The sequence below is a fragment of the Canis lupus genome, chromosome 1, assembly GCF_048164855.1.
Source record: "Canis lupus baileyi chromosome 1, mCanLup2.hap1, whole genome shotgun sequence".
Classification (NCBI taxonomy): domain Eukaryota; kingdom Metazoa; phylum Chordata; class Mammalia; order Carnivora; family Canidae; genus Canis; species Canis lupus.
The window spans coordinates 50489497-50507812 of NC_132838.1; the positions used below are offsets into that span (position 1 = coordinate 50489497).

The window sequence follows — 18316 nt, forward strand, 5'->3', positions numbered from 1 at the left end:
ACTTTACTGGGCTGCAGTACTCAGATATGTGGTCAACATGATTCTGGGTGTTTAAGTAATAGATGTTTATGCTGTCACAGTTCTGCGGGCCGAAGTCCAAAATCAAGGTGTCTGAGGGCCATACTCCCTCTTGGGGAGGGAGCCTTCTCTACCCCTTCCTAGCTTCTGGTATTTGCTAGCAATCACTGGCTTGTAGATATGTCACTCCAATCTCTGTTTCCCCTGCCATATTGCCTTCTCCCTGTGTGCCTATCTACCTCTACGTCTATTCTACTCTTACAAGGATGCCACTCACATTGAATTAAGGGCCAACTGTATTCTGGTATGACTTCTTTTTTTTTTTTTTAAGATTTTATTCATTTATTCATGAGAGACACACACAGAGAGGCAGAGACATAGGCAGAGGGAGAAGCAGGCTCCACGCAGGGAACCCGGTGTGGAACTTGATCTCAGGATCCTGGGATCATGAACTGAGTCAAAGGCAGATGCTCAACCGCTGAGTCACCCAGGTGTCCCTGGTATGATTTCCTCTTAATTTACATCTTAAATGCATCTGCTAAATCCCATTTCCAAATAAGGTCATATTCACATGTATCAGGGGTTAGGACTTTGACATATCTTTTTGAGAGACACAGTTCAACTCAGGATCCCAGGATCATGACATATTTACTGATTGCACCTGACCAGGGGGGCTTAGTTATCTTTCCTTGAAATTAACATCTCCATCTTTTCTTTTGGTCATTTCCTTTAAGCATAGTTCTCTGATTTATCCAAGCAGAATTCTATATCCTTGCAATTCGAAGTATGGTCCATCTTTGGGCAGCATCCATAGCACTTGGCAGCTTGTTAAAAATGCAGACCCTCTGGTTCCACTCTAAACCTACTGATTTGGGAACCAGCAGTTTAACAAACTCTCCTAGTGATGGATATATACTTTAAATTTTGAAAAGTGGTGGTCTAAATAACAAAAATCTTCCTTTTGGTTTACCTTCCTTTTATACTGGTGAATGATCCTGGTTGCTGTGAACACATTATGGACAAATGTCCTTTGTTTAAATAGGAGAATTAACCATTATGCATTCTTTTCTTAAACATCCTTTGATTATTCTTTGTAATGTACGTGAAGTAAAAATGTTCTGAAGTCATGAGTTCAAATTCTATGATTAGTTTAACCAAAACTATGCTAATCAAACCTGAATTGTCAAGTAAACCATTGTAAGAAAAATCTTCTAGTGTGGAATCATTTCTAGCCTATACTACCCAAGTCTGAGGTGGAAGGGAGAGGATGATTAATTTGGAAAAAAGTTTTTAGGGATTTTTTTTTTTTTTGGTTGCCATTTTTGGGGAGAACCACAAAATAGCTCTTCTCAAATGTTGAACATTTATTTTGTGTTATCTGGGAACATTGGGAAGACATGTTAAGAAGGCAAGTTTGGAATTATTACAAACATTGATTTCCAAAGATTAAGAGTTGTCAAGAAATGACTGTCTTATGAAACCAGGAAATTCAAGACTTGGATACTTCTGTGATTAGTGAAGAGAAAAATCTTGCTCTGAGAAGTTGGTTATATTAAATGGCTTTGAATTTTTTTTTTTTTTTTTTTTTGAGAAAGGGACAAAGGGGTGGAGCAGAGGGAAAGGGAGAGAGAGACTCTTAAGGAAGCTGTACACCCAGCATGGAGCCCAACAACATGGGGCTTGATCCCATGACTGTGAGAGCATGACCTGAGCTGAAATCAAGAGTTGGATACTTAACTGACTGAGCCACCCATCCAGGTGCCCCTGAAGAATGTTTTTAATTCAAAGAGTTCATGTTATTGCAAAACTACTCTGAAAATGTTAACTTCAGAAGGATAGGCCTTTGACTTTTTGAAACTTCTTTCTGGCCTTGTTTATAAGTCCATTGGCTCTAAATATTTTCGATGTACATCAGAATCATATTTCAATAAAAATTAGTGTCTTAGGGGATCCCTGGGTGGCGCAGCAGTTTAGGGCCTGCCTTTGGCCCAGGGCGCGATCCTGGAGACCCAGGATCGAATCCCACGTCGGGCTCCTGGTGCATGGAGCCTGCTTCTCCCTCTGGCCTATGTCTCTGCCTCTCTCTCTCTCTCTCTGTGTGACTATCATAAATAAATAAAAATTAAAAAAAAATTAGTGTCTTAAATTCTATTTTAGTATTTATCAATGACTACTGTTCTTTTTCTTCAACTGGAATAAAGGAAGTGCCAGACAACCAAAGGGGTCATTAAAATTCTTCATCGTCAGTATAAGAATCCAGGTTATTTCTGTTCTAATTTTTTGTGACTTAAATCTTCACATAATATGAATTAACATTGCTTTTACCCCCATACTGAATGTCTATTTTTTTATATAACTTTTCTTCCTTACTTGTGTCCACTTTGTCTCTGACCCTTTAGAACATCTATTACATTTTTTAAAAATCTGCCTTATGATGCTTCTTAGGGTCATTGTGTACCTCAGTAATTTTTATCTTAGGCTTATTTCCCCAAATAGATCCATCCATCTATCCATCTGTCCATCTGTCCGTATATTCATTCTCTTTCCTGCTCCTTTTTTTTGAATAGACATTTTACTGAACATGTACTATATGCAGTATGTTATTCTAGGCACTGAAGAGACAGTGATAGTAAGAAATAATGCCTGCTCTCTCTAGAAGGTCATAGGTGAGGAAAGATACATGTAATCAACCAAATATATGGACACAGTTAGGGAGGCAGACAGTGCTAAAATAGGGGTTCACTCAAGATGTTACAGGGACATTGCAGGCAGCACCCAATTGTCATGTTAGGACAGACTGGTGGTGGGGCTCAGAAAAGTCTTTTGAGTGGTTTGGGAGAACCTTGAACTGCATTTGGAATGAGTGGCTTTGGCAGGAGAGAGTGAAGAACAGAAGCCTCTGGTGGAGCTCTTTGCTAGTCCAGTCATCCTTTCTGTGTGCCTGGTTCCATGTCATGTGTGAAGTACATGCTTATGGATTGGAGGGATCAGAGAATCATTTAGGAACTGTAGCTTGTGGTTTCATAGTTCTTAAAGCTTGCACCTGGACATCTGAAAGAGGAACGAAAGGGAGAGGATCAGGCAAGTTCTATAGCTGTGTTAGTGGGGCAATGAGAGACATTTTTGGCTAGCAAGAAGGGCTCTGTCAAGGATTTAACGGCTTACAGGACCCTGGAGAAGCGAATGGAAAAGTCAGAGCAGTGATGAAGTGTGGGCTCTCCTGACTTTTGCTGTCTACACTTCCAGAAGGAAATGCATTCTCTTCATGCTGTGGATCTCTGGAGCACCCATCCTCTTCTCTGGTCTAACTTTTCACATGTTGGAGGACAATGCCTTCCCCCCATGAGTCTTGTAACCATTGAAAAAGAGAGTGACTTTTTATCCTTTAGTGATTCAGAGCCCTTGGGGACTCATTTTAGACCTTTTGTTTGTGTAGGGGAGAATATCTGAAATAAGGGATGATTTGTGTCCTGATGGAGAAATCACAAAAACAGACTAATCGCTCATCAGGGGTGATTTTACCTGACTTCTCACTATCTACCAGAAAAGCGCAAAGCTTCAATGTTACAAGGACCATTTAAAAAGTATAGTAACTAATTATCTTTTGTATCCAAAATTTTTTGTGTTTTACTAGTGGGTAGAAATAGATGTCATTTTATTATTATTATGGAAAAAATATCTTTGTGTGTAATGCTCACTTTAGGTTTTCTTCCACAGGAGTTAAGTTTTTACTGCTGTATCTTGAGCTGGACTTTCTTGGTATGTGCTGGAGTGAAAATGAGTCGACCCTCTCTGGTCATGAGCATATTGGGGTTGTCCGAGCTCCTGTCTTTCTGCCTCTGCAGAGCTGGGCGGAGCTGCCAAGGAGCCAATGGCAGGAGAGGGACTGGCTGGGGATGTCTGTCCGAGCTTTGCACAGGAATCTAGGTAGAAAGCTCATGAATACCACAGGGAACAGAGGAACTTAGCTAAGTGTAGCCCCATGCTCGGAATAATTAAGAAAGGGTACAGCCTCAAAATCTGTTTTTTGTTTTTTATAACAGAGACATGGCTCTATTTATAGCATGGCTTGGCATTAAAATTCAGCTTGCAACAGCTTTTTGAAACAGCTTGCAACAAAACCTGTGATCTTGACTTTCTGCTAATATACTAGCCCTGATAAGATGCTAAGGTATTAAAAGGGTGGTTTTTCAGATACTGAGGTACCATAGTGATCTCCTTTACATTGAATGTCTTTGTCATTTCTGTTATAAAAAACAAAACCAAAAACTCTAAATATATATATTTAGTACATGTTATATATTAAATATATATCATATATAGAAAAACCTCTAAATAAATAAATAATAAATAACTAAGTAAATAAATAAACATGGCAGTTGGAGCAGACCATCACTGTACTTATACTGAAAAAATATATATATATTAGTTTGAGTCTTCATAATGGTAGTAATATGTATCAAATTGGCCTGAAACTTGTGGTAAGCAAAGTTAAGAGTGTTGTGTAGTTCAACCTAAACTGGATCCTTATTAAAACTTTCAACTCATGGGCAGCCTGGGTGGCTCAGCGGTTTAGCGCCGCCTTCAGCCCAGGGCCTGATCCTGGAGACCCGGGATGGAGTCCCATTTCGGGCTCCCTGCATGGAGCCTGCTTCTCCCTTTGCCTTTGTCTCTGCCTCCCTCTCTCATGAATACAACAAAAACAAAACCCACAAAAAAATCTTTCAACTCGTTTTTGTTACTCATTTTATTTTTATTTATTTATTTAATTATTTTATTTATTTATTCATAAAAGACAACAGAGAGAGAGGCAGAGATATAGGCAGAGGGAGAAGTAGGCTTCCCTTGGGGATCACGACCTGAGCCAAAGGCAGACACTCAACCACTGAGCCACCCAGGTGCCCCGTAACTCATTTTAAAGTAAGAAAATTTAATAAGGGCCGTGTGAAGTCAGTCTTGAGGACAGAAAGTGAGAGGCATTCCTCTGTAGCTGGTGTTGTCATTGTTTTTGAGAATGTGATTAAAGGCAAGGAGATCTGTCATGTGACAACAGTGATAACTTTAGAGACAAAATCTAATTGTAATAGTAGTTTATTAACGTTCAAAATAAAAACACCTGCATCCTGAATGCAACAGTATTTGCTAGTTTGGTATGTGTTGAACACTGTGCTGGGCACCAGATACAGCCAGACGAAACCTCCTTCCAGCACTGTCCACTTAGTGGTTAGGAGACAGAAAGGTGGATAAGAGAAGAAGGATCCTATGGTGAAGGAGCACACACTCTAGCGGAGAAGGCAGAAAAGGAATCTGAGGGCTGGAAGGGGTGGGTGTTGTGGGGGCCTGGGTTGAGGTAAGCCATCCCTGCACTTATATTGAATATTTAGCACCAGTTGCGTTAGGTTTCTATACAAGATGCCTTACATGATGCCTTACATGTTAATTTGTTTGGTTCCTGCTAAAATAGAGAGTACCCTTAGGTGGAAATTAAAATAACAAAAAGTCAGTCCCTGATTTATATTTGTGGAGTATTTTTGTGTCTTGGGTGTACCTGTGTATATGGTGGCTCCACTAAAATCAGTTGTCACACTGGCTTGGAATACCAACATGGAAGAATAATATGGCATAGTGCTGTTTACAGGTGAGGGATGCATCTCATTACATAACATTTAATACTTGTAATATGCCTTCCAAGAAGGGTTCTGGCCCAGAAAATTATAAAGGAGAATTAAGAGAACCAGAATTACAGAAAGCTGGGAAATACTTTGTTCAGCTTTCTTCACACAACAGTGAATTAGTAAGTGATATAGATCCCTCTTGAACAAATATTTTTTAATTATCATTTGAATGGATGCCAATTCTAAGCCTGCCAGAGTGTGCAGCTCTCACTCCTGCCCTGGAAGAGAACGGGCCAGGTGGAAAGGGTGGTATGACAACATAGGAATTGCTTGGGTACAATCCTAGTCACGGTACAGACGATGGAATTTTGAAGAACCCAGAAAGGTTCTTTATGGACTTCATTCTGACAGCGGTGAATTAGGTAAGAGGGTGACATGTTTGCATTGAGATCTGGAAAGATTAGTGTGACTGCACGGTGAGGACAGACTGGATTGGGAGGTGCGTGCAGGAGCAGGGGCGGGGAGGCCTGGAGACTCACAGGGATCTAGGTGAGACAGGATGGTGGTCTGAGCTAGTGGATGGAGACAAGTGTGTGGATTCCACAGGGGAGGTAGAGTTTGCCAGGATTGGGGACCCACTAGTCAGGGGGCTGAGGGCGTGGCCATTCAGAACTCTGATGGAGCAGGGGTGCTGTAGTTCACCACCAAGTCAGAGGACATGGGCAGGTGCAGGTTTGAGGTGGGTGTGAGTAGGAAGGAAATCAACTCGTACCTGGGAATCTGGAATAGTGAATCGCTGACATGAAGTGGCACAGAATAGGGAGGAGAACACAGTAATAAAAAAATGTGGATGCCTATCACCAAATTCCCTTAAGTGAAGGAAAACTTCACTGCACTTAAATTGAATATTCAGTACAAGTCTATTTACTAAGGTTTCTACACATGATGCCTTCTGTGACCAATCAAGTGTAAATTCGTTTAGCTCATGCTCAAGTAGCATCCTCAAGGGGAAATTAAAACAGCAAACCACACATCTCTCAAATGTTGGTCTATGTATCAAATATAGATGTCCAAGTTTGGAGGGCCTGAAGATAGGCCCCAGGCTTAGATGGTCCTCAGGAATTATTTGTGAACTATGACTTATCCACAATATTAAAATGCTTAGATATGAATTAATGAGGATAAAGTTAACTGACTTGGTCATACAATTATTTTGAAAGAAAATCTGAAATTCAGTAAATAAGATTGGTTGTATAACCAAATCATTTAATCACCTTGATCAACCTTGGTAAAACATGATTTCCCCCTCCAACTCCTTTCCCAGCTGAGATCTGCAAGGCAGTTATCACTGGCTGATACGCTATATGTTCACTTACTTGTTTTTCTTCTCTTTCTGTTCTTCTTACCTAGGATGTTGGCTCTGCCAGGAAAAGATTTAGTCTGTTCTGCTCACTGCTATAGCCTCAGCACCTAGTACAGTATCCTGGCACATATATGCATTTGCTAAGTGTCTGTTGAAGGAATGCTGTTGAATAAATAAAATGAATGTCAATACAGACGACCCTGATAAAATAGATGGAAGCAGAAGTTTCTGCAAGGTACTCTGAGGGCAATATAGCTAATTTCACAACTGGCCTCTAAATATAGCCCTGTTTATAGCGTTTTCTGCCTGGACCGGTTTTCTTCCCAACATTTACTCAAAACGTGCATTTTTACAGATTCAAGCTCCACCGAATTAAGTTTTTAAAAACCAGCACATGTGAATGAACGGAGATATGCTTAACTTTAAACGATGCTACTTTTGAATTAACTCTGCACTCGGTGGGCAATTCTGTAAAGACGGGCAACTTGCAGCCGTGAAGCCCGGCGTCCCCTGTAAGGGCCCAGGATGCCCTGGAGTTGCAACAGGGTTGCTCGAGGTCCGACACGCTCTCTAGAACTCCTGCCTCCCGTACGGGGGCAGCCGGCACTGCCGCCCGGGCTCCTGCAAATGCAAAAGCACCGAGTGGAACCGAGTCAGGTTAGATCCGCGTTCGCTCCCGCCCGCTGGAGGAGGAGGGTAGCCTCGGGGTCCTGTGTCTCCCGAGACTCGGTTTCTCTTCGGGACCCGAGACCCGAGGCTCGCGGGTGGGTGCCCAGGGCCCCCGGCAGGCCCGCGCGGGGAGCGGGGAGCGGGGAGCGGGGAGCGGGGAGCGAGCGCCTACTGCGGAGCCTGCTGCAGCCGCCGCCCGCCGCCCGGAGCACCGCGCGCACAGCTCCCCCCGCCCCCCGCCCCCAGCGAAACCAGCCGAGCGCGGCGGGGCGCGACCCCGGGGCGAGGGGCCCCGACGTGCGTCCCGGGCCGCCCCCTCGCTCGCCCACGCCGCCGGCCCCCGGGGCCCTTCCCCGCGCTCCTCCCTTCGCGGGCTCCCCGCCCGCCGCCGCCGCCGCCGCCGCCGCCGCCGCGCCCGCCGCCGCCCTCCGAGGCTTGTCCCTCGCCGCCCGCCGTAGCCCGGCGCTGGCCGGTCGCCGTTTCCAAGATGGCCGCGGCGCGAGCGGCTCCTGCGGCGGGCTAGAGGCGGAGGCGGAGCCGAGTCACTCCCGCACTCCGGGGCTCCGGTGCCCCGCGCCAGGCTGCAGCTTGCCGCCCGCCGCGGCCATGCGAGGCCCCGTGCACGGATGAGAGAAGCCGCCGCCGCCGCCGAGCTGGTCCCCCCGCCCGCCTTCGCCGTCACGCCCGCCGCCGCCGCCATGGAGGAGCCGCCGCCGCCGCCGCCGGGACCCGAGCCCGAGCCCGAGCCCGAGCCCGAGCCCGAGCGCTGCCGGGCGGCGAGGTGAGTGGGGCTGCGGCGGCGGCCCGGCGCGAGGAGCGGGTGGCGCGCCGGCCGGAACTGGGTCGGGAGGCCGAGGGGGCGTGGGGGCCCGCGCTTCCCGCCAGGTGGCGAGGGCTGCGTCCCGGTGCCGGGCCGGGCCACGGAGGGGAGCGCAGGGGCGGGGCGGGGCGGGGTGCAGCTCCGGGACCCGGGGCACCGCGGCCGGCCCGCGACCTCCTCCGCGACCTCCTCCGCGACCTCCTCGGCGACCTGCGGGCGGGGGCCGCGCCGAAACCGCGTGCAGCGTGGCCGGAGGGAAGCGCGCCCTCCGCGCCGCCCCGCGTGCGAGCACCCGAGCGGACGCCTGCGGAGCCGACGCGCGCAGCCTGTGGCCCTGCGGCCCGCTGCCCTCCTTCTGCAACCCCCGCCCCCCCGCCCTCCGCTTCGCCTCGCCTCGCCTCGCCTCGCCTCCCGTCTCTCCGGTGGGAACTGCGCTGGGTCTGTGCGGGCGGCCGGGCCGGCTTCTCCCCGCGGGCCCCTTACCGCCTCGGCTGGCGGCGTGCGAGCTGCACAGCGTCGCCCGCACGTGCCCGCACACAAAGTGCAGGGCTGCTTGCTCTGAAACTTTGCAACCGCCTGAAGCTCCTAAGATGGAACTTCGGTCCCCAGAGCATTTGTTGCATTCCGTTCCTGAGACACTCTTGCTCATGAATTTTATGTCGGTTTTTTTTTTTTTTCCTTCCTTCCTTCTTTCTTTCTTTCTTTCTTTCTTTCTTTCTTTCTTTCTTTCTTTCTTTCTTTCTTTCTTTCTTTCTTTTCTTTCTTTCTTTCTTTCTTTCTTTTCTTTCTTTCTTTTCTTTCTTTTCTTTTCTTTCTTTCTTTCTGATTGGGAAGTCAGACTCCCCATACCCAAGGATTTACCTCTTCTCATGTGCTTACGTTTGTTCTGTTCCACTGTCCTCTTAGCCCGTCCTTCGCATCCCAGAGTTAAACTTGCAAACTGCTGCCCCCTGTCCCTTATAATGGAAATACTTGCAGAGTTCCTCTTGAATCTTCCTGTCTTGCTCTGTACTTCCAGGAATACGGCAAAAAGAAGCGTCCTCTTTATTTTTCCTGCTTAAAAAAAAAAAAAAAAAGTTTAAATTTGGTTAGCCCCGAACACAGAAACCGTATTCTTGCTTGTCGACCCAGTCAGTTCAAACATTTTATTTTTATAAGCTGCGGAAAAAACTTCGTTCTTCGTTTTCCTAGAATTCTGAGATACTTCTGTGGACTTTTAAGGAACAGCTTCTCTAAATCATATTGCAGGGTGTAAAGAGAACACGTTTTGTTCCTTGCGAAATCCGTCTAACGTTTTTAGACGTGTTGCCAGAATACCTTATTGTATACAACATCCCTTAGTAGATTATCTTTGAGCGTTTTGACTTAAGTTTTTAAGAAGAATAAGAAGGACACTTATTGACTGCTTAAAATGTGCCATTTGCTTTGCTTCCTTAATTTTTACAGCCACCCCGTGAGATAGGTCCTGTTATCTCTGTTTTACGAATGAGTAAACTGAGGCACAAAGGTTCTGCTGTGTTTTGTCTAAGCTTTCACAGCTAGTTGAACACAAGTCCGGCTGCACACCCGTAAACACCTTGAAGAAGAGGCGTGATTTTATTACCCAAACGGACAGATCAGAGGTTATAAATCAGTGTAACGGTACTTTGGAAATAAGTAGACATGAACCTTCTTAGGTGAAAGTAAGAAGGGTGGAGTGGAGTGGAAATGTGCTGAACAATCACTTTCCCCAAGGATAAAAAGAAACCTTGGTGTTTTTTTTTTTTTTTTTTCCAAGTCAGGTTGCCTTTCTTTGTTATAATAAAAATAGGTCAGGATAAATGGGCTTCATCCAACTTTAAGTGAACAGCAGTGTACAGAACAAGAAGATCTTAGAAATATTTTTCTTAGCAACATTATAGTTAATTTTACAATAGCAAATCTGTAAAACAGATTACTTGGCCAAGCTGTGATTTTGTCTTTTATACTCACTCTCATTATCACCACCACCTCTTCCATACACAGAGCCGACCTCTGACAAACTTCCTGTGGATCATCAGTAAAAGATGCTGCTCTAGGGGTTCTGCGACTGTTTATTTGAATTTCTCTTATTTGTGTTTGTAACTATTTTAAAGAAGCTCAGTATGCACGTTCAAAATGATAGATGCCGCATTTTAACACCGGAGACCAAAAGTGTGATTTATGCTACCAGATTAACTGGTTTTGGGACAGACGGAATAAAACTCCTTCTGCCGTCTTTGTTCACGTACTGTATATTAACGTGTCATTGATTAGGAAGGCTGCTCTAAGGCACAGGTCTTTTGTAGGATGCAGGCCTACACATGTTGGCCAGTGCATCACTGTGGCAGGTGCCAGCCCAGCACATCTGTTTGGTGCATGCTGACGTGAGAGTTAGGCAATCACCGAGGAACACAAAACAGGTTGAGAGGTGGTAGTACTCTATTGTAGTTTTACTTCTGATTGTCCGTCGTGGCTACTTCTTGTCCTTATTTATGATAAAGAATTGTAAGGGTAGCAGTTATTAGTGATATAACTTAGAAGTAAACATTTCTTATAATTTCTTTTACAAGCTTCTGGGTCATTTGTAGGAGGATCCTGAGATTACAAGGAGAGCTATTAAAAATAATTTGGAACAATTTACTTCTGTGATTTCTTGAATCTGTACTTAAAAAAAAAACAACAGAACTTGGATGTTAAGGCTGATAAAAGACTGCTCTTATCTGTAACTTTTCATTTAAAATGTTTATATTAAAATAGCCTCATTGTTCTCACTTACTGACTTTGAAAAATACATGTTACTTTAGCTTAAAAATACCTTTTTTTTAAAAAATCAAGGTACTTTGATTTACTAATTATTTAAGAAGATGGTTCTTTTAAGTTCATTTGAAAAAAAAAAATGGGCTTCACTAGTAAAAGTACTTGAATATCCTGTCATTCCTGGGCGATTTGATCTCTCTCTCAACTTGAATGTCTCCTTTGAGCCAACATATTTCAGTCTTGTCATTGGATGTCACCTATTCTACCTAGCGAAATCCACCTTATGGTGCAGCTGCAGACTGCCTGGGCAGCATCAGTGCTGGGTGTGGCCTGAGACCATGACAACATTAGATCCCATTAGCGGGGGCGGCGTGGGGGCACAGAAGCAGTGACCATGCAGCCAGCGGTAACAAAGGGCTTCAGTGATGGCAGAAGCTTGCTCTTTCATGTTCTGAAATGGGGACAGCTTGTCTTCTCAAGAAGGACTTTGTGGTTCCCTTTAATCGTTATATTATTAGAAGTTGCTTCTGCTTCCTTCACAGGTCTTCTCTTGGTATCTTGTAAATCTTGTTCTGAGCTCTACCTGAAACTTGGGGATATAAGGTCTTGATTGCTTACTGGATACATTTGCTTTAATAACTTCCTGTTACTTAATAATTCCTCATTCCTCAATGATTGTCTTTTAGCTCATAGCATTCTGTTGTCTCAGCTTTCTTATTTGACCGGGTGGTATGTATGCTTTTTAAAGACACCTGCATGTTGCCAGTCAGTAGGCCATTGGAAATAATTTCTTTAATTTTTTTTTTAATTTTTATTTATTTATGATAGTCACAGAAAGAGAGAGAGAGAAAGAGAGGCAGAGACATAGGCAGAGGGAGAAGCAGGCTCCATGCATCGTGGGACTCGATCCCGGGTCTCCAGGATCCCTGGGCCAAAGGCAGGCGCCAAACCGCTGCGCCACCCGGGGATCCCCGAAATAGTTTCTTTAAAGAGAAAATAGAAGAAATGTCAGAAAAGCAGTTTGGGCAATGACTGCTGTGGGTCTTTTTGAGCTGGCATTCCCTTGGCAGGATAAGATAAGCAAGGTCTAGATGCGGTGCCTCGTCTCTGTCTCAGCTTTGTCTACATCTGGTGGGCTAGTGTATTATTCTCGTGACTATAGAAAGCTACAGTATAATTGAGAAATTGATTGGTGAACATGACATCAGCAAGGAAAATTCGCTGAATGATCTTAGCGACTAATGTTGCTAAGGAAGGTTGGCTTGCATCCCCATCAGATGCACCCTCTTCTAGTGTGAGAGGCATGTGACAAAGTCTTACTTCTTAGGCTTTCATTTCCTTAGATTTGAGAGGCTGCTTTTTTTCCCATCTTGTCATTAACTTCCCTCCATTAGTTGGGTGATAGTGTTTGTTTATAATCTTCAGTCTTTAATCAGATTGTAACAGACCTTGCTCTTCTGGCTATACTTTGAAGCATATTGTATCTTTGTTCCTTAAAGACATTTCTTAATGTCTAGATTTTTACAAGTGCTAGATTTTTACTAGTGGTTAAGTCTCAGTGCTAGATTTTTACTAGTGTTAAGTCTCAGAAGGTCACAACTATCTCCACCCACCCCTTAATCCATCCCCCTGTCAGCACCCCCCAGAAAGAATCCTGTGGCATAGTTTCTGAGAAAGGTGTGGCAGAGATCAGTGGTTGGTGCTTTCATAAAATGCTTTTTGACTCTTGTATTATGTTCAAAAAAATATCATGATGGTATGTGGTTTTTCTGGATTTAAATCATTAAATGAAAATAAATTAGAACCACATTAGAATTCTGTGCAGCTATTAAAAACCATGTTTTTAAGGACTATTCAGTGACATGAACAAATGCTCATGCCAGAAAACCTATAAAGAAAAGTTTTTATAGGTAAATGGGACCTGAGTATCCAGTTTTTAAAAGATTCTCAAGTAGTTCTGATGTGTACATACTCACCACTGTGTTCATTGAGAACAGATGATAAAAACAGTATTTGCAGAACGTGGTACCCAAGACTTGAGGTGGCTGCTCAGGTGGTCTATATTTCTCCACCGGTTACGTCCGTCTTCACCAATATCTCCTCCTTTGTCCTCCCTCTCCTCCATTGTCATCTTTCTTTCCCTGTCAGCTCTAGCTCCTTGGTTCACATTGGACATGGCCTCTTCCTACATGCTCTGGCCTATGTAAGGATGGACACTCGACCCAAGCCAAGTCATTAGGATTCTTTCCTGGGTTTTAGAATTGGCACTGGAGGAGAGCAATGCTCTTTTTAATAACTAAAATATATATAATGTAGAGTTCTGAGCTTGGAGCTAGCTCTCTGAAGCTGTAGTAAGGCTCATGGAGAAGTAGTTTGGCCTCAGACAATAACATCAGCCCCCAGAGAAAAGGCAGAGAGGCCAGAAGAGCACTTTGGCCAATTTCCTTTTATGCTAGATTCACTTCCATTTTTTTCTTGATTTGATATGTGAGTTAAATAGATTCTCTGTTTTTGCTTAAACTCTGAATGAGGTGAGTTAGGGTTCTTAATCCTAGCTAAGCTCAATATGATCCCATTTTAAAAAGTGTATATGTGCATAGAAAAGATAGAAAGGATACATACTAATTGTTTCCTAAAATATTTTATAGTTAATGTGTTACATGTTATTATTTTATAATCAAAAGCTAACTATAGAGCCCAAATTCTTAACTAGTATGTTTATACTTTTAAATGTCCTTACTTTGAATTGTTACTAAAGTTGAAATTGATGAGAGTCTATGTTTTATAGAAAGAGAATGTGGTTGCCAAATTTTGAATTATTTTAACTACTTAAATTTTCTTTTTTCAAATGTTTTTAATATCTATGAACTAACTGAGCTGACTATATTGAGATGGTTTGCTTTAATTATTTAATTCATCCTGGATAACAGAATTTGTAGATTAGAAATAGTAACAGCAGCAGTGACAAAACAAAGGGCTTGCTTTATGATAGTCTTTCATATATGTAGTGGTACTGTTTAGAATCTATGACTGTATCTTCATCATGTATGTTATATTAAAATGTTTCCCCCTCCTTAAGAGGCAAAATGCAAAACCACTATATTTAAAAGGAATATTATTCCTTTGAAAAATAGGTGTGGTAGGTATATTCTTGTATTTCCCACAGACCTCAGACTCATGTGATGGAGTGCAATTTGCCTTTAGGTATTTATTCACTAACAGCCTAGGCAAAATGATATATATATTTTTTTAACCTATGAGAACATTCATTTGTCATAATTTGCAGACATCAGTAGAAGTATTAGTCTCATGGATCATTTGGATGCCAAACATTTATAAAGTAGCAGAGAAAGCTATTAAGAATATATTAGGCATTCTTTCAAAAGCATTTCATAAGTGGATTTCATTTCAGCATAATTTCAGAAGAAATAAGCCTTCTGTGGAGAAAAGTGGATGCTAAGCTTTAAAGCTGATCAGATTTGATGTTTTCAGTGAAAGCTTTTTGTGCATGTGAGCAGGCTATTTGAGGATACTGCTGAAGTGTACAATGCTCTGAATAGGGCTTATTAGAGGATAGCTAGTTTAGAGATGTGAAATTAATAGAAATTGTCAACCTTTTTACTCTGTCAGTGAGAATATTTTGGAAGAAAATTTAATACATGCATTATTTTTATTGTACCATTAAAAATTCTAAAGCTTTTTTTACGTAGGAACATAAAAATGTAGGTTTTTCTCTAGCTGTTATTCAAAGAAGGAATTAAGTACTTACAGTGTAAGTCTTATGGGTCGTAGGACTGTTAATATTTATTTAGTCTAACCTCTCAGCAATTGCTTATAGAATTATAGTAATTGGAGCTGGAAGGGAATTTGGAACCCAGCTGTGTATTTTAGAGAAGAGTAAAGCAACCTAGAGAGGCTGCTGTTTCCCCAAGGTCTCCAGGCTTCTCCAAGTCTCCAGGCTCTTGCTTCCCTTTCTTTCATGTCACACCTTGCTACCCGGGTTAGGGTCAAAGCTAAAGGTGCTTTCGGCCACCTGACTGCCTGTGCCTAGCCCAGCATCAGCTCACACCCACGTGACTAGTTACCTGGCAACTGTGGAATACTATATTTTCTGGATTAATTAGACTTTACAGGATACAGCAGTGATGAACGATTCATTTTCAGAAAAAAAATACAGTCTCCTCCCCCCCAGAAAAATTCCAACTCGTACAAACCTCTGCCCCTGCTGCCCTGTGAAAATTTTAAGTTCATAAAATGAAGAACCAATGCTGAGACCTTTTTATTTATCTTGCTATTCTTTTCTGTGCTCAGCCTTTAGATTAAGCAGACAGTAAGGTTGTAATTTCTCTTCTGGGGTGGCAATATTGAACTCTGGCTATGACTGTGATGTACAGTAAGAAATTTTACAATAGTATGTATATGCTATATAAGTGAAGTAAAAATTTATCAAATAATGTTTGGCCTTGTAATATATGATACACTCTGATAATTCTGTTCTGTCATATTTAAAAAATTGTTCACCATGATCCATTAAATTGATTTTAGTACCCACAAATAGGTTGTGACCCTCATTTTGAAAAACATGGCTCTACTAAAAATAAAAACATGTCCTATTGTACTTTGTCCCTTTAGATTGAATCAGGAGAATGGCACAGTACTTATCCACTAATTGATAATTTTGAAGAAGCTGGGCAAGGTTAGGATCTGAGTATTTCTTCTTGAAAACAGCATTATTTCCCAAAGGCAGGAATAAGAGTGCATTTCACCCTTGCTGCTCAGAGCTGTTCTCTCCATTGCTTATCCTTAAAACATAGGAACTGTAAAGGTTAGTTTAGAATTTAGAATTAATTTTAGAGTAAACTCGGGGTTGAAATACAAGAGTATCTTAGACTATTTTTCTCTAAAACACTAATTTGTATTTAAATTTAAAAAAATTTAATTTTAATTTAAAATTAAAAAATTAAAAAAATTTTAATTTGTATTTAAATTTTTTTCAAGTAGAGTGGGCCTGAAAGGGAGAAAAAAAACCCCGTTTTCCCTGCCGTGTGTGCACGTGTATGCATGCATGTGTGTACTTGTGTACACAGCAGTCTTCAGTGCTGTGAAGTATATTTTTGAGAGGAGATGACCTGGAGAGTTGTCTTTTGCTCTTCCCTCTTTACCTTGTTAATCATTCCTCTCACTCTCCGTCTTCTGTCAACCGTCACTTACTTGAGTCAAACTTTCCTGGACCGCCGCCTCCTCTCCCCTGGATTAAATGAGATCCTTCTGCTATAAGTCTGCATGGCCCTTGTACTTTGCCACCGAGAGTGTGAAGGTCTGTCTCTTGTGCCCTGGCAACAAGGAGACATTAAACTCCATGCAGGCAGGGACGTTGATTTGCTCATTTTTATAACCCGGTTCCTGGTACTGCATCTGACACTCAGTCGGCTTTCAGCTCATACCTATTGGATGTTGGAGGTGGTGACTGTATTGGATAGAGCGTGGGTTTGGTATTACACAGATGGACTTGGAATCTTACCTTTGATTTTTAGCTGTATGTTTTTGGGATGTATAGAGCCTTTCTCAGACTCCATTCCTCAATTGAGAAACAGAAGTAATAGTAGCACCTACTTTCTAGGTTGTTCAGATTCAGGGAAATAATGGCCTTTTATATAAAGTTACCCAGTCAATAGTAGTTATCATGGTTACAGTTCTCTTTTCTTCCTTACTTTTTGGTTTAAGTTGAGAAAAGGGGAAGTCCATTGTAATTAATTTTCTTAAAAAGCCATCACATATGCTTAGAAACTACCTACTTTTAAAAATAGCTGCAATTATCTGCATTATTGAAGAAACGTTTGTTTTTTCTTTGTCTGCAGAAGTCATAGAAGGAAGAAAAAGGATTTGAGGACCTGATTTTTCCAAGTTCTTTCTTTTGCTTCAATTACTTGATTTATTTTTGCATATTATTCCTAAAGGTGTTTGGAATTCTGAATGGCCCTTGGTGGGACATAAACCATGCTCCTAGAATCAGAAGTGTGGCACTACTGATTGACTTGTTTGGGTTAGTGGGCACAGTTCAGTGTTTTTCTTTGGAAGTTCTTTTTAGTTGTTTATTTAACTGGACATGTCTTTATAACTTAGGTCAGTACTGTTCATTTTTTAAAAGGTTGCATGCTGTATTTAAGAGTAATGTTTTTCAGATTGATCTAGCAGCTGCCTCAGAAAAGCAAATAAAATTTGATTAATAAAACTAACTTAATCAACTAGAAACTTTCCAGATTATAAAAGCGGCACATGTCTATTACGGAAGAATCTGAAGAATCTGAAAAGTATAAAGAAAATAACCAACGATAATCTTACCACCTAAATATAGTTACCATTAACATTTTGATTAGGGGTTTGATTTCCTGGGTTTATGTGTGCGAAATACACACACACACACACACACGTATATACACACATGTATATATATACATTTTTTCTCCATACAGTTTAACTTGAAAAGCTACCATGTCATAAGCATCTTTCTATGGCATAAATATATTTAATGACAAACAGTATTCTGTTCATGTATATGCCATAATTGAACTAATTGTTCTTGAATTGTTTTATAATACATGTTTCCACTTCCCATGACGTGATAAAAAATCTTTATATAAACTTTTCAGTATTTTAGGTCATTTCTCTAAGGTAGATTACTAGGTCATAAGATATTTTAAGTTTTATTTTTTTTATTATTATTATTTTTTTATTTATTTATGATAGTCACGCAGAGAGAGAGAGAGGCAGAGACATAGGCAGAGGGAGAAGCAGGCTCCATGCACCAGGAGCCTGATGTGGGATTCGATCCCGGGTCTCCAGGATCACGCCCTGGGCCAAAGGCAGGCGCTAAACCGCTGCGCCACCCAGGGATCCCGATATTTTAAGTTTTAAGATTCTTGAGACATTGCAGCATTTCTTTTTGGAAGGTACTAAGTTATTTTACTCATACTAATGTTAAAGATAAAATACAGTGGATAATCTCCATTACAAAAGCATAGTCTACTAAATTGTTGTGAGTTAGAGATAGCTTAAGAGAAAAAGTTTCCTTAT

At 42.0% G+C, this 18316-nt stretch overlaps 1 protein-coding gene and 1 long non-coding RNA gene across 5 annotated transcripts in view; one reads left to right on the plus strand and one right to left on the minus strand.

Annotated features, from left to right (window-relative positions):
* Positions 1-355: 355 nt before the first annotated feature.
* Positions 356-7794, minus strand: LOC140635409 (uncharacterized). Its single transcript, XR_012032739.1, has 3 exons — positions 7010-7794; positions 3717-3941; positions 356-3069 (listed from the first exon to the last, which is right to left on the minus strand). It is a non-coding gene; the product is annotated as an uncharacterized lncRNA (long non-coding RNA).
* Positions 7795-8150: 356 nt separating this feature from the next.
* The window catches only part of MAP3K4 (mitogen-activated protein kinase kinase kinase 4), a 110870-nt gene continuing 100704 nt past the window's right edge, over positions 8151-18316 (plus strand). For 3 of the 4 annotated variants that reach the window (XM_072829956.1, XM_072829972.1, XM_072829966.1), the window contains exon 1: positions 8151-8446. In XM_072829956.1, the coding sequence (XP_072686057.1) occupies positions 8292-8446 (155 nt within the window). In that variant the 5' untranslated portion in view covers positions 8151-8291. The remainder of the gene's footprint in view (positions 8447-18316) is intronic. The other variant, XM_072829980.1, reaches the window with a different exon arrangement.